The 16,560-nt window shown below is 40.7% G+C and overlaps 1 protein-coding gene across 9 annotated transcripts in view; it reads right to left on the bottom strand.

Moving 5' to 3' along the window:
* The window catches only part of LOC148413763 (protocadherin gamma-C5-like), a 216,405-nt gene that overhangs the window by 165,363 nt on the left and 34,482 nt on the right, over positions 1-16,560 (bottom strand). Inside the window, exon 1 of one of the 9 annotated variants that reach the window (XM_088431320.1) lies at positions 10,070-12,535. The exons of 6 other annotated variants lie outside the window; for them this stretch is intronic. In XM_088431320.1, coding sequence (XP_088287446.1) covers positions 10,070-12,463 — 2,394 coding nt within the window. In that variant the 5' untranslated portion in view covers positions 12,464-12,535. Of the gene's footprint in view, positions 1-2,901; positions 5,361-6,565; positions 9,023-10,069; positions 12,536-16,560 lie in introns of those variants that run through there. 2 more of the 9 variants (XM_088431319.1, XM_088431337.1) reach the window with 2 other exon arrangements.

The following is a 16,560-nucleotide window of genomic DNA, read 5'->3' as shown; positions in this document are numbered from 1 at the left end:
GAAGGGTACAGTATCTGAGGAGAGTTGTCATTTACGTCCGATATGAAGACACTGATACTCGCGTTGGTGCTCAGTGGAGGAGAACCGTTGTCTCTGGCCATGATCTGGACTTGGAAACTCCTCAAATGTTCGTAATCAAACGATCTGACGGCATGGATTACACCCGTGTCTCCATTAACAGACACATAGGAAGACACTGGGACACCGTTAACTTCAGCAGGTATCAGAGAATATATCACAGTACCATTCTGTCTCCAGTCAGGATCTTGAGCACTAACGGAACATAAAGTGGAGCCAGCTTTGTTATTTTCACTCACATATGTGCTGTAGGACTGTTCCTCAAATACAGGTGGGTTGTCGTTGATGTCTGTCACAAACAATTGGACACTTTTCAAGGAGGATAGAGGGGGAGAGCCTTCATCTGTGGCACTGATTGTAATGTTGTAATCAGAAACTACTTCACGGTCCACCTTCCCAGTAGTCACCAGAGAAAAATAGCTTTTGATAGAGGGAACTAACTTAAAGGGGACGTCTTGTAAAATGGAGCAGCGGACTTGTCCATTCTGCTCAGTGTCTCTGTCCTGCACATTAATTATGCCCACCTCTGTACCAGGTGACACATTTTCTGCTACATAATTAGAAAGTGATTTTAACTGTATCACAGGATAATTGTCATTTGTGTCAATAATTTCAATATTTAAAGAAGAATAAGAAATTAATCCAAGACCATCCTTAGCACTTATTTGAATTTCATAAAATGGCACTTTCTCATAATCAAGAACACCAGCCACTCTGACTTCCCCTGTCTTGGGGTGCAAACTAAAAAGTAATTTACTATTCTCATCAGACACATGGGCAAATGCGTAAGTTATTTCACTGTTTAATCCTTCATCTGCGTCATTTGCACTGACTGTGCTCACCAATGTATCAAGAGGAGAGTTTTCGGGCAGACTGGCTTCATAGAGTGTCTGGCTAAACACTGGTACATTATCATTTGCGTCCAGCACGGTAACGTGAATGAGTACAGTGCCTGATCTCTGAGGAGAGCCGCCATCATATGCAGTCAGCAAGAGCAGGAGGTCATTTTTATCTTCTCTATCCAATTCTTTGTCCAAAACCAATTCACAGTTATGTCCCACTGTTTTTGCATTTACGTTTAATTTGAAATGATCATTCTGCTCCAAAGTATACCTTTGAACAGCATTTTGTCCGATATCTGCATCGTGTGCTTCCCCAAGAAGAAAACGAGCCCCCTTAGACGTTGATTCTCGTATCTCAAATTTGAGTGAATCTTCAATAAACTGCGGTGAATTATCATTGATATCTAGTACACGGATACTAATGCGGTGCAGTTCTAATGGGTTTTCCAAGACAAGTTCCTGTTTTAAAACACATGAGGCCTTTTTACCACAAAGCCCCTCTCTGTCGATCCTTTCCTGAACAATCAAGTCACCCGTGTTGAGGTTGATACCGCAGTGCTGTATGTTGTCATCCTCCGGATCAATTCGCGCTTTACGAGCAGACAGCTGGCCAAAATGTAGTCCCAAATCCTTGACAATATTCCCGATTACAAATCCAGGTTTCATCTCCTCTGGAACAGAGTAGCTAACGTCTCCTTTGATTGTATGAAGGAAAAAGAAAAGGAAAGCGGGACCTTGGCAGTAACGTGTAAACACGTTGCTCTTCATTGCAGCAAAAATAAAGACTCACTTAAGAGATGAAAAAAAAAACTCGATATAGGCTACTGTATGATCACTCCGTATGTCCAACGATTTCCAAGCGTCTATACCAGTGCTACAAAACAATAAAATCGGGTTTGTGTGTCGACGCAAATGAGTGTGAAATTAAAGCACGTTTATTTGTGATAGCACACTGACATCTAGAGTACATTTTACATCATAACAGCTAGTTACAGGTTAAGAAAAGTATTCTGTAAAATAAATTCAATCCTAGGCTGGAAGCATTGCCGCTCTTTCTTCAAAGAGGATCTTAAAAAACTACATATCGTGGTAGAAGGACCAGCACAAATGCAACATCTGAAAATATTATATCACAAAAAGTATCTTAATATTTTCTACTTAACGACAGAAGACTTCAAGCGTCAGGGAAAAAAAAAACTAAAAAAAATACAAATAAAAAAAATATAAGATTTAAATATAATGAAATAAGATTTCAGCACCATGGACAGAGGTGACTACAGCTATAACCGCAAAGGGTTAAACTCATTTTTGGTTAAAACCAAATTCTCCAACAAAGTGATCCCCAAGCAAGTTGTTTTCATCCCAACAATGGTCAGTCACAAATACCATCCAAATAAAAGCCTGTTCATAAGATTTAAGAAATAATTTACTATGGAAAAAAAAGACATACATTTTTATGAGAATATTGAAAGAAGGAAGAAATTACCTAAAGCAAACAGCTTTTAGATATGGAATAATTCAAATAATTTCCAGTGTAGTTCACTAGGAAAATGGCAAGTTAACTAGAAATGAGTATGATTGCACGAAATAATATAAAGATCACGCCAAGAAAATTAAAGACACTAAAGGAGAGCAGCTTTTATATGAACGAGAAAGAGTTAGATGTCTGCATGCAATTTGCTTCACTGAAAAGAATGTAGAACCCATTTAATAAGATTCAAAGTTAAAGTTATACACAATACAAATCTACTAGAAGGAAGCTCCAGGGTGAAAATTAACTCTCAAAACTTAACCGAATGAACCCAATATGTTATCTTAGATTCAAAAAATACTTCAAACTGTAATCTCCACTCGACCATCTAATATTTAAATATGTTCCCTTGCAACAAATACGCTGTTTCCAAACACTGTTTAGGTTCTTTCTGAACAACAATATTACGGTATTATTTTATTTATTTATTTTTTTGGTAAAGGTGCCTACCTCCAAAGGGTCGAAAGAATCTTGAAGCTCATCAGCAAAGTCAGAAGGGCTCTTCCTCAGAGTCTGGTCAGATGGCAGTGTGTGGTCATTGTAGGAAGACACAAATTTAAAGTCACTGGTTCTTGAGCCTGTTGTCAAGTAGGCGTCATAGTTGTAGGTGCTGTGCAAAGTTCCTGTGCCATCCACATCTGCATAATTAGGAGGCAGATAGGCGCTGGGGATGGCAACTGCTCCATCAAATAACAATCTTGGCTTTCTCCTGCGGCAAAACCGCACACCCAGAACGATTATGATGAAAGTCAAAAAGAAGGTGGACACTGACACTAATGCAATAATAAGATACGATGTCAATTTGGAATTCTTGTCTTCATAAGAAATGTCCTTCAATTCTGGCACCTCAGCCAAGTTATCTGAAATAAGCAAATGCATAGAACAAGTAGCAGAGAGAGGAGGCTGTCCATTATCCTTCACCGCCACAATCAGGTTTTGTTTCATGCTGTCAGATTCTAAAATGTCCCTCTGGGTTCTAATCTCTCCAGTATGCAGACCAATGCTAAAAAGTCCCGGATCTGTAGACTTGACAATATGATAGGACAGCCAGGCGTTCTGTCCAGAGTCTGCATCCACTGCTATAACTTTGGACACCACAGAACCTCGTTGTGCAGCTTTGGGAATAAGCTCGGTCATGAAGGAGTTTCCCTCCGGGGCAGGGTACAGTATTTGAGGAGAGTTGTCATTCATGTCCGATATGAACACACTGACACTCACGTTGCTGCTGAGCGGAGGAGAACCATTGTCTCTGGCCATGACGTGAACTTGAAAACTCCTCAAATATTCGTAATCAAACGATTTGACGGCATGGATCACCCCGGTGTCTCCATTAACAGACACATAGGAAGATACTGGGGCACCGTTAACTTCAGCAGGTAACAAAGAATAAATCACAGTTCCATTTTGTCTCCAGTCCGGGTCTCGAGCACTCACAGAACATAAAGTGGAGCCAGCTTTGTTATTTTCACTCAAGTATGCGCTGTAGGACTGTTTCTCAAACACAGGTGGGTTGTCGTTTACGTCTCCTACTGAAAAATGAATAGTTTTTGATGCAGACAGAGAAGGAAATCCCTCATCAGTCGCAGTAATTGTAATGTTGTAATCAGACACCAGTTCACGGTCCAACTGTCCAGTAGTTACCAAAGAATAATAATTTTTAATAGATGGAACTAACTTGAAGGGAACATTTTGTTGAATGGAGCAGTGCACCTTTCCATTCTTGTCATTGTCTCTGTCTTGCACGTTTACGATGCCCACCTCAGTACCAGCTAACACATTCTCTGGTACTATATTAGACAGTGATTCCAGGTGTAACACTGGAGCATTATCATTCACGTCAGTAATAGACACAACAGCCTTGGCATAAGTTGACAGTCCCAAACCGTCTTTCGCTTTCACACGGATTTCATATGATGTGCTAGATTCATAGTCAAGAGTGCCAATGACAGCTATTGCTCCCAATTTACGATCAATACTAAATATCTTTTTCACATCTTCAGTAACGTGTCCAAAATCATAACTCACATCTCCATTCACTCCTTCATCAGCATCAGTTGCACTAACTTGAATTACTACAGTTTTAGGAGGGGTGTTTTCAGGCAGACTGGCTTTATAAACGGCCTGGCTGAACACAGGGGCGTTATCATTAGCATCCAGCACAGTGACGTGTATGACGACTGTGCCGGATTTCTGAGGAGAGCCGCCATCTAAAGCTGTGAGAACCAAATTCATCTCACTTTGCTTTTCACGATCTAATTCTTTGTCAAGAACAATCTCTACGGTATTACCACTGACTGACAGAGCAAAATGATCATTCTTTTTGAGAATGTACTGCTGAACTGAATTTTGCCCCACATCCGCATCGTGCGCTTCCTCTAATACAAAACGAGCACCTTTGACGGCTGACTCCTGTATCTCCAAATTAATTAAGTTATCATTAAATATAGGCGCATTATCATTTATATCCTGAACGTGCAGATTAATTCGATGAAGCTCCAGTGGATTTTGGAGCACCACCTCGTGTTTCAGGACGCATGTAGCCCTGTCACCACAAAGCCCCTCTCTGTCAATCCTCTCGGCCACAATCAGCTCGCCATTTCTCACATTCAGATCACAGTAACGTTTTCCACTCCCATCGGCGTTGATGCGCGCTTTTCGGCTAGGTAACGCGCTCGCCTCCAGTCCGAGCTCCTTCGCCAGATTCCCGATTACCGATTCTCTTTTCATCTCCTCTGGAAGGGAAAAGCTCACGTCTCCATGCGAGGAATGAAACAAAAGCAGTAGGAAATAAAAGGTGCGCGCCTTAAACGCGGTGAACATTGACCCCATCCTTAAAAAGATCCGTTCCGGAGATTTTGGCTGTCTAAAACGGGTGCAAAAAACATCCAGTAGTACACGTAACAGGAATGAAAATATGGTGTTATCCTCCCAGCAGCAAAAACGCTATTGTGGCTAAATAAACGCCCTTCTACAGACAAGACTGGTCATTTCAATATTGGTCTATACCGCCATCTTGAGTACATTTGCATATCACACTTTCTAAAAAAAAAGAAAATTAAAAAAAAAAAAAAAATAGGGGAAATATAAGCACACAAGGCGCACGAATTCAGTGGTCGGTAATTACCAGATTGTGTACATATAATTTACATATAGCTATTGTAATTTAGTTGTTACTCATAAAGATGCATTGTCTTAAAATCATACAGCGATTGAAGATGTGTGCAATATATTAAGCAGCGCTCAATAGGTACATTTTTGTTTTGTTTTGAAAAGAAAACATTAGACATCATCAGCCGTCACAAATAGCGTTTTGGTTTTTGATCAATTATTTTACTTTTAAGATGTAGAGCTGATGTTTTTTCTTCTCTAATCAAGGACTTTAACTTGCAGAGTGCTTTTTCATGAACCTTTATTGAACACCATACACTATAAAAACATCTAATTTGAAAGTAACCCATTTATTGATTGAAAAGGAACACCCCAATATTTGGATCAGTTCCATAGAAATTTCAGGGTTGTTTTATACAAAACAAAAAAAGTTGAATCAAAATATACCTGACTACTGGATAAAATGTGTGACCAACCCAATATTTGGGTAATTTGACACTGAACTGTTTTTTGATTGCTCATTTATAAGCACAAACAATTATGTGATGCAGAACTGATTCTATGCGTAGCCAGTCTCGAGGGCACTCTAAATTAATAACATGCATCCTCTGTATTCATTAATGTACTGTGTTATTCTCCCAGCAAGCACTAAAAACATGTAAATGTCAAAAACAGTAGCAAACAGTTAAACATGACCCAAGCAGCAAATAATAAATTTGAAATACTTAACTAGTGGGGAAACAAAATCCTGCGTGTGAGAATACTGCATAGCACACAGTGACCATCGAGATATAAGCAGGTCAGTCAAAACTGTTAGTCAAACCGAGGTTAACTGAACCTCTTTTAGCCTGATAATGATGAAAAATAAACGGTGACAACATGAGAAACAAGTTCCTAGCTTCTTTTCTGGTAGAATACACCCCAGACAAACAAAGATTAACTCCAACAACAAAGTTGTTGTTGAAGTACATGTTAGAATAAACAATCGTGTGAGTCCTGCGCATACCTCAGGAGAGTTTCCAGCATCATCAAACATATCATCAAAATCACTTGGACTTTTCTTCAGAGTCTGGTCGGCAGGTAAGGTGTTGTCATTGTAAGAAGAGACAAACTTAAAGTCACTGGTTCGAGAGCCTGTGGTCAAGTAGGCATCATAGTTGTAGGTGCTGCGTAAAGTTCCTGTGCCATCAACATCTGCATAATTAGGAGGCAGATAGGCGCTGGGGATGGCAACTGCTCCATCAAATAACAATCTTGGCTTTCTCCTGCGACAAAACCTCACACCCAGGACGATGATGATAAAAGTCAGGAAGAAGGTGGACACTGATGCCAATGCAATGATCAGGTAAGAGGTCAGTTGTGAGTTCTTTTCGTCAAAAGAAACTTCTTTCAGTTCTGGCAACTCAGCCAAGTTATCAGAAATGAGTAAATACATAGAGCAGGTAGCAGAGAGAGGGGGCTGTCCGTTATCTTTCACTGCCACAACCAGGTTCTGTTTCATGTTGTCAGATTCTAAAATGTCCCGCACAGTTCTGATTTCTCCAGTATGTAGACCAATAGTGAAAAGTCCCGGATCCGTGGACTTGACAATATGATAGGACAGCCAGGCATTCTGTCCAGAGTCGGCATCCACTGCTATCACTTTGGACACCACAGAGCCTCCTTGTGCAGCTTTGGGGACCAGTTCTGTCATGAAGGACTTGCCCTCTTGGGTGGGGTAAAGAATCTGAGGAGAGTTGTCATTTATGTCAGATATGAACACACTGACACTCACGTTGCTGCTGAGCGGAGGAGAACCGTTGTCTCTGGCCATGACATGGACTTGAAAATTCCTCAAGTGTTCATAATCAAATGATCTGACAGCGTGGATAACTCCAGTGTCTCCATTAATAGACACATAAGATGAGATTGGGGCACCGTTAACTTCAGTAGGTAATAAAGAATAAATCACAGTACCATTTTGTCTCCAGTCAGGGTCTAGAGCACTAACATAACATAAAGTGGACCCAGATTTGTTATTTTCACTTAAATATGCGCTGTAAAACTGTTTTTCAAACACGGGTGGGTTGTCATTTATGTCTCCGACTGACAAGTAAATATTTTTCGAGGAGGAGAAAGGAGGAGAGCCCTCGTCAGTGGCGCTAACAGTAATGTTGTAGTCAGAAATTACTTCACGATCAAGCAGTCCAGTTGTTACCAGAGAATAGTAGTTTTTGATAGATGGAACTAACTTAAAGGGGACATTTTGCTGAATGGAGCAGTGGACCTGTCCATTCTGCTCTGAGTCTCTGTCCTGGACGTTAATGATGCCCACCTCTGTACCAGGTGGCACATTCTCTGGTACTATGTTAGACTGTGATTTTAGTTGTATAATTGGGGAATTGTCATTTTCATCAATCACATCAATGATTAAAGAAGAATAAGAAATTAGTCCTAGACCATCTACAGCACTTAATTGTAATTCGTGTGATGTTACTTTCTCATAATCAACAACGCCAGCCACTCTAACCTCACCAGTTTTGGGGTGTAAAGTAAATACATTACCATTGTCAACGGAAATATGGTCAAATGCATAGGTAATTTCACTATTTAATCCTTCATCGGCATCACTTGCACTCACTGTGATCACCAAAGTATCAATGGGAGAATTTTCAGAGAGACTAGTTTTATAGACTGTCTGAGTGAACACTGGTACATTATCATTAGCATCGAGAACAGTGACATGAATGACTACAGTCCCTGATTTTTGTGGGGAGCCACCATCATATGCAGTAAGCAAGAGCATGATTTCATTTTTATCTTCTCGATCTAATTCTTTGTCTAAGACCAATTCACAGTACTTTCGTCCACCTGGTTTTGTGTTTACATTTAATTTGAAATGGTTATTCTCTTGTAAACTGTATCTTTGAACTGCATTTTCTCCTATGTCTCCATCGTGTGCTTCTCTAACAAGAAAACGCTCACCTTTATGCGCCGATTCACGAATTTCTAACTTTAACGTGTCCTCATTAAACTGAGGAGCGTTATCGTTAATGTCTACAATACGAATACTGACGCGATGTAGCTCTAATGGGTTTTCCAGTACAAGCTCCTGCTTCAAAACACACGATGCCTTTTTACCACAAAGCCCCTCCCTGTCGATCCTTTCTTGAACAATCAAGTCACCCGTGTTGAGGTTGATGCCGCAGTGTTGTACGTTGCTATCCTCTGGATCAATGCGTGCTCTGCGAGCAGATAACCGGGCCGAATCAAGTCCCAAATCCTTAGCGATATTTCCGATTACAGATCCACGTTTCATTTCCTCTGGTACTGAATAGCTCACGTCTCCTTTGATGGTGTGGAGGACAAGGAAAACAAAAAAAAGTCCGGATTTGAAAATCGCTAATCTTTTGGTCTCCATTGAACTGCAAATAAAAAAAAATGCAAACGATCAACAAAAATCAAACCTCCACGGACACACGGCGCAGTTATGTCTCGCGTCTCGATTGGAGAGCTGCACAATGAAAATCCGGTATGTGTGAGGTCATTATTAAGGAGTTTCAGTATATTTTTGTTTATGAGCTCATACTGACACCTAGAGTATATTTCTTGACACGACAGCTATTATTAAAAATACTTGTCGGCCATAATCATGCTTATATTTAGGATTTATAAGAAGTTTTTAATGACCTCTCTTTCATTCAAAGAAAACTGGTCGGTAGACATATTTTGGTTATTTTTATTTCATATATTTGACTAATTAGTTCATGTTCATTGTAAAATACAATGGATAAGAAAAAAAATCATAAATACAAAGAGGTTACAGTGTTTCACAGCCTACAGGGAAAGCGCATTTCAGCACCACGGACAGAGTCAAAAAATAACAGAAAGGAGTCACAGCTAGAAATCATATGAAATTGGTGATGGTACTTTCTGGAAAAGGGAGCCAACAATCTCGATCACCTATTAGAAATTGCCTCAAAGCAGATGAATAATGGTACTAAAAATGCTTTCTCTATGTGGGGGCCACAATAAACTACATTATAAATTCTCAGATATAAGCCACCCTTATTCTATATATTTGTCATCGTTAGCTTCTCAGTACAAAGGACAACTGTATACACTCAAACTGTCTGAGTCAACTAAATTTGCAGTGACAGAACTCCGTCTATCCATACATCCGTTCATCTATATATCCATCCTTTATAGCCTCTTACCCTCACAAGGGCACACGGGACAAACAACCATTCACATACCCAATCACACTTAAGGGCAATTTAGTGTGTCCAATACATGTGACATGCATGGTTTTGCAAAGTGGGAGGAAGTCAGAGTATCCGGAGAGAAACCACATCAGCTTGGAGAGAACATAAAAAAAAAAAAAAAAAAAACACACAGGCATGCCAGACATAGCTGGAATTGAGCACAGGTCCCTTAAACTGTGAGGAAGTGCAATTCCATGTATAAGTTATGACAAATAGATAAAGTTTTTTCTCGAGAAAATTCTGACAGTATTAATGATAGTGCCTACCTCTAAAGGGTCGAATGGATCATGAAGCTCATCAACAAAGTCTGATGGACTTTTCTTCAGAGTCTGGTCAGCAAGCAGTGTGTTGTCATTGTAGGAAGACACAAACTTAAAGTCACTGGTTCTTGAGCCTGTTGTCAGGTAGGCGTCACAGTTGTAAGCGCTGCGCAAAGTTCCCATGCCGTCAACATCTGTGTAATTTGGAGGGAGATATGAACTGGGGATGGCAACTGCTCCATCAAACAACATTCTGGGCTTTCTCCTACGGCAAAACCTTACACCCAGGACGATTATGATGAAGGTCAAAAAGAAGGTTGAGACGGATACCAATGCAATAATCAGATAAGAGGTCAGCTTGGAATTTTTCTCATCGTAAAATATGTCCTTCAGTTCTGGCACCTCAGCCAAGTTATCTGAAATAAGCAAATGCATGGAACAAGTGGCAGTAAGAGAGGGCTGTCCGTTATCTTTCACCGCCACAATGAGGTTCTGCTTCATGCTGTCAGATTCTAAAATGTCCCTCTGGGTTCTTATCTCTCCACTGTGGACACCAATGGTGAAAATTCCCGGATCTGTAGACTTCACAATGTGATAGGACAGCCAGGCATTCTGTCCAGAGTCCGCATCAACCGCAATAACTTTGGACACTACAGAGCCTCCTTGTGCAGCTTTGGGGACCAGCTCGGTCATGAAAGAGTTGCCCTCCAGAGTGGGGTAGAGTATTTGAGGAGAGTTGTCATTCACATCCGATATGAAGATGCTTACACTGACGTTGTTGCTTAGTGGAGGCGAACCGTTGTCTCTGGCCATGATATGGACTTGAAAATTCATCAACTGTTCATAATCAAATGACCTGAATGTGTGGATTACGCCTGTGTCTCCATTGACAGACACATACGAGGAGACAGCTGCTCCATTAACTTCAGAAGGTAACAATGAATAAATCACAGTGCCATTCTGTCTCCAGTCGGGGTCTTGAGCACGAACAGAACATAAAGTGGAGCCAACTTTGTTATTTTCACTCACATATGCACTGTAGGACTGTTCCTCAAAAACAGGTGGGTTGTCATTGATGTCTCCTACAGCCAAGTGAATACTTTTTGAGGAGGAGAGAGGAGGAGAGCCCTCGTCAGTGGCACTGATTGTAATATTGTAATCGGACATTAATTCACGGTCCAGCTGCCCAGTCGTCACCAGAGAGTAATAGTTCTTTATCGATGGAGCCAACTTAAACGGAATCATTTGCTGAATGGAGCAGCGGACCTGTCCATTCTGCTCAGAGTCTCTGTCCTGGACATGTATTATGCCTACCTCTGTACCAGGGGGAACATTCTCTGGGACGGGGTTAGACAATGATTTAAGTTGTATTGCGGGAGCATTATCATTTGTGTCAGTAACTTTAATAGTCAAAGAACAATAAGAAATTAATCCTGGTCCATCTACTGCACTTATTTGCATTTCATACGTTGTTACTTTCTCATAATCAACGACACCAGCCACTCTCACTTCTCCAGTTTTTGGGTTTAAAGTAAATACATTCCCATTTTCATCAGAAACATGGTCAAATGCATACTTTATTTCACTATTAAATCCTTCATCTGCATCACTTGCACTCACAGTGATCACCAAAACATCAACTGGAGAATTTTCAGGTAGACTGGCTTCATAGACCGCCTGACTAAACACAGGTGCGTTATCATTAGCATCTACTACGGTGACTTGTATGACGACTGTTCCTGATCTCTGAGGAGATCCACCATCAAACGCACTAAGCAAGAGTGAGAGTTCATTTTTATCTTCTCTATCCAATTCTTTGTGCAAAACCAATTCACAATACTTTCGTCCAGCTGATTTAGTGTTAACATTTAACCTAAAGTGCTCATTATCCTGCAAAATGTAATTTTGAACAGAATTTTCTCCGATGTCAGCATCATGTGCTTCTCTGAGAAGGAAACGCTCCCCCTTGTGTGCTGATTCCCGAATTTCTAATTTTAGCCCATCTTCATTAAACTGCGGTGAATTATCATTAATATCAACAACACGGATATTAATACGATGCAGCTCTAAAGGATTTTCCAGTACAAGTTCTTGTTTTAAAACACATGATGCCTTCTTGCCACAAAGCCCTTCTCTGTCAATCCTTTCCTGAACAATCAAGTCACCCGTGTTGAGGTTGATGCCGCAGTGCTGTACGATACTATCCTCAGGATCAATGCGTGCTTTACGAGCAGACAGCTGGCCAGAATTTAGTCCCAAATCCTTGGCAATATTCCCTATTATAGATCCGCGTTTCATCTCCTCTGGAATCGAGTAGCTCACGTCTCCATTGATGGTGTGGAGGAAAAGGAAAAGAAAAGCGAGGCCAAAGCCAAACTGCACCAATCTTTTGTTCTCCATTGCTCCAAAAATAAAAATACTAAAAATATCCTTGCAAAACGAAACGATATGATGTTCTTAGAGATCCTGAGGTCCTGAGCTCCATGCACCGCTTTCACGTTCTAGAGTATCGAGGCAAGCTCCACAAAATAATAAAATCAAATATGGGTGTCGAAATAAATGAGGCGGAATTTCAAGCGATTTTGTTCATGGATATATACTGACATCTAGTGTACACTTCCAGCCAGTCCACCTAGGTTATGCGAATAAAAAGTACAATAAAAACAATTGTAAACATTCTCGTGTGATGGATCTGTTGTGTAAGCAGAATCGACAGAAAAAAAAGGTAAAATTTCAGCACCATGAACAGAGACTAAAGGTGATTCTCCATCCATTCATCCATTTTCAATAGCCGCTTATCCTGACAAGTGTCGCAGGCTTGCTGGTGCATATCCCAGTTTACTTCGGGCAGTAGGCGGAAGACACTCTGAACTGGATGCCAGCCAATCGTAGGGCACACCTGGATGAACAATCATTTACAAACCCAATCACACCTAAGGACAGTACATGTGTCCAATACGTCTGCTATAAATATTTTTTAGAGTGTGGAAGGAAGTTGTAGTGCCCAGGGAGAACCCACGTGGGCTCAAAGAAAACATGCAAACGTGTTTCTCTTGAATTCATGATGAGTGTCTTTAGGCAGACCTCCTCCTGAGATGAGCCACAACTGGGTCGGTGCAGTTGTGGGAGATTATTGAGCACAGTAAAGGGCTTATTATACAACAATTGCGTTGAGCCAGTGCTGTATGTTATTATTAGAGTTTGGTGTGGGCCGACTCACTCAGTAGTTAGTTTTCCAAAATAGGATCCAATACATTTAAACCCACCAGCAATAGTATTCAGTTAAATGGCCCTTTGTTTCAAAACACTTGAATATGAGCCAATTACAGAATACAGTTTTTATCTTATTAAAATAGACAGTGAGTCCAAATGATAGTGAATATAAATGTACCTTTTAAGCATGCAGCATGACCGCTTATTAATACAAAATGTATAAATGACAGAGACAAACATTACAATAACAACAATAAGGTGTGATTGGAGTGCATGAATGGTTGTTCTTTCCTGTGTGCCGGGCAATTGTCTGGCAACCAATTCAGGGTTTCCCCTGCCTACTGCCCATAGACAGCTGGGACAGGCACCAGCATGCCTGTGACCCTAGAGAGAATAAATGGCTACAGAAGATGGATGGATGGATGGATGGATGGAGGGAGGATCATGTTATCGCATAACAAAGTGTGAGGGACTTTTTCTCAAAGTCTGGTCATCAAACGGTGTAGCGTCATTGATGGCACAAGTTTAAAGTCAATGGGTTTTTAGCCTGTTGTTAAGTACAGGCAGCATAGTTGTAGTTTTCTGCAAAGATTTCCTGAGCTGTCAACATCTAAATAATTAGGAGGAAGATAGGCGCCGGGGTGGTAACTTCTCCAACAAGCAACAGTGGGGACTTTCTCATGCAATTAAACATCACCCAAGATGATGAAGGCTAGGAAGCATCACAGAGCTGAGGTGAGCAGCTTTGGGACCAGCTTGGTCATAAAAGATGTTCCTCTCTGGATCAGGCTACAGTCTCTAAAGGGACCTGTCATTCATGTGTGATTTGAAGACACTGACACACACGTTGCTACACAGTGAAAGATAACTGCTGTACTGTACATGGTTAAGACGTGGGATGCAATGTGTAACTCCCCAGACAAGCTGGTTGTCCATGTGTCCGTATCGGTACAAACAGATAGTTATAACTGGCCAATACGTTCGATTGGGTTCAACATATGATCTACATGCGTGCGGTCAGGATGGTCGTCCATTCCCGTTAATGTTCTGACAGTTGAAAAACCTACTTCCGCAAAATATTTAGGCCACCTGAGCTTCCATAGCCCACCTAAACCACATGAAAGGAAACCCAGCTACGTACCATTTCATTCACCAAAAATATCTTTAAATGCAACATTGGCACAGATCAGGACAGACAGAATTACCTCTTTCAATCCAGCTTTAACAACATGAGGCAGACAATGGCCATTTTTTAAAGTCAGCTGGGGTACCATATTAAATAACTTTATGAACCTACAAATCTCAGAGACATGTTAATTTTGTGTTCCATTCAAAATTTTTCTAACGTGCTGCAATTATATGAGTGTTGCTAAAAATGTTATTGTGTTTGTCATGACTGTTGCTTGCTCAATTCTTTTGATAATCATAGAAAAAAATTATAATTCAGTGATGGAACTTGTTAGTCATTGCCAATAAAGAGTCTATGGTCATGTATGAGTGAATTTAAAACCAGTTATGTGACAGTAAATTTGACTAATAATTCAAAAAAATGAATATCTATCAATCTTTTATTCATATAAACCTATCCTCAACAGGGTCACAGTCACAAAATGAGTATAGTTCCTCTAACTGTATTATTTATATTAAGGTAATCAAACCAAAGGAAAAAAAAAATAAACAATGAAAATTGCTCTACCTCAAGAGGATCCAGAGAATCATGAAGCTCATCAGCAAAGTCAGATGGACTTTTCTTCAGAGTATGGTCGGCAGGCAATGTGTTGTCATTATAGGATGAAACAAATTTAAAGTCACTGGTTCTTGAGCCCGTTGTCAAGTAGGCATCATAGTTGTATGTGCTCCGTAAAGTTCCTGTGCCATCAACATCTGCATAATTAGGAGGGAGATATGCGCTGGGGATAGCAACTGCTCCATCAAACAACAGCCTTGGCTTTCTCCTACGACAAAACCTCACACCCAGCACGATGATGATGAAGGTCAGGAAGAAGGTGGACACAGACACCAATGCAATAATAAGATAGGACGTCAGTTTGGAATTCTTCTCATCATAAGAAATGTCCTTCAATTCTGGCACTTCAGCCAAATTATCAGAAATGAGTAAATGAACGGAGCAGGTAGAAGAAAGAGAAGGCTGTCCATTATCTTTCACGGCCACAATCAGATTTTGCTTCATGTTGTCTGATTCTAAAATGTCCCGCTGGGTTCTGATCTCTCCAGTGTGCAGACCAATAGTGAAAAGTCCTGGATCTGTGGACTTGATGATATGATAGGACAGCCAGGCGTTCTGTCCAGAGTCTCCATCAACTGCTATCACTTTGGACACCACCGAGCCTCCTTGTGCAGCTTTGGGGACAAGTTCAGTCATGAAGGAGTTGCTCTCTGGGCCTGGATACAGGATCTGAGGAGTGTTGTCATTCATGTCTGATATGAAGACATGGACGCTCACGTTGCTGCTCAGCGGAGGAGAACCGTTGTCTCTAGCCATAATTTGGACTTTAAAATTCCTCACATGTTCATAATCAAACGACCTGACAGCGTGAATAACTCCGGTGTCTCCATTAACAGACACATAGGAGGACACTGGGGCACCGTTTACTTCAGCAGGTAACAGAGAATAAATGACTGTCCCGTTCTGCCTAAAGTCGCAATCTTGAGCACTAACAGAGCACAAAGTGGATCCAGCTTTGTTATTTTCAGTCACATATGCGCTGTAGACCTGTTCTTCAAACACAGGCGGGTTGTCGTTGATGTCCCCTACGGTCAAGTGAATACTTTTTGAGGAGGACAATGAAGGCGAGCCCTCATCAGTGGCACTGATTGTGATGTTGTAATCAGAGACTAGTTCACGATCAAGCTGTCCAGTAGTCACTAAAGAATAATAGTTTTTAATTGACGGAACTAATTTAAACGGGACATTTTGATGAATGAAACAGCGGACCTGTCCATTTTGTTCAGAGTCTCTGTCCTGAACATTTATAATGCCAACCTCTGTACCAGGTGACACATTCTCTGATATTTGGTTGGATAATGACTTTAAATTGATCACAGGCGCATTGTCATTCACATCAATTATATTAATTATTACTTTTGCCTCAGCAGAAAGGCCATAACCATCTTTAGCTTCAACCAACATTTCATGGCTCGATGCATCTTCATAGTCTATATCACCAGTCACAAAAATTTCTCCCACTTTCTGATTGAGGGAAAACATATTTTTCGCTTTATCAGAAATTCTGCTAAACTCATATGTAACCTCTCCATTTATT

The sequence above is a fragment of the Hippichthys cyanospilos genome, chromosome 13, assembly GCF_059441005.1.
Source record: "Hippichthys cyanospilos isolate Australia breed blue-spotted pipefish chromosome 13, RoL_Hcya_1.0, whole genome shotgun sequence".
NCBI lineage: Eukaryota > Metazoa > Chordata > Actinopteri > Syngnathiformes > Syngnathidae > Hippichthys > Hippichthys cyanospilos.
Note: the sequence above shows the minus strand (reverse complement) of the source record. Positions and strands in the feature narration are given on the sequence as shown.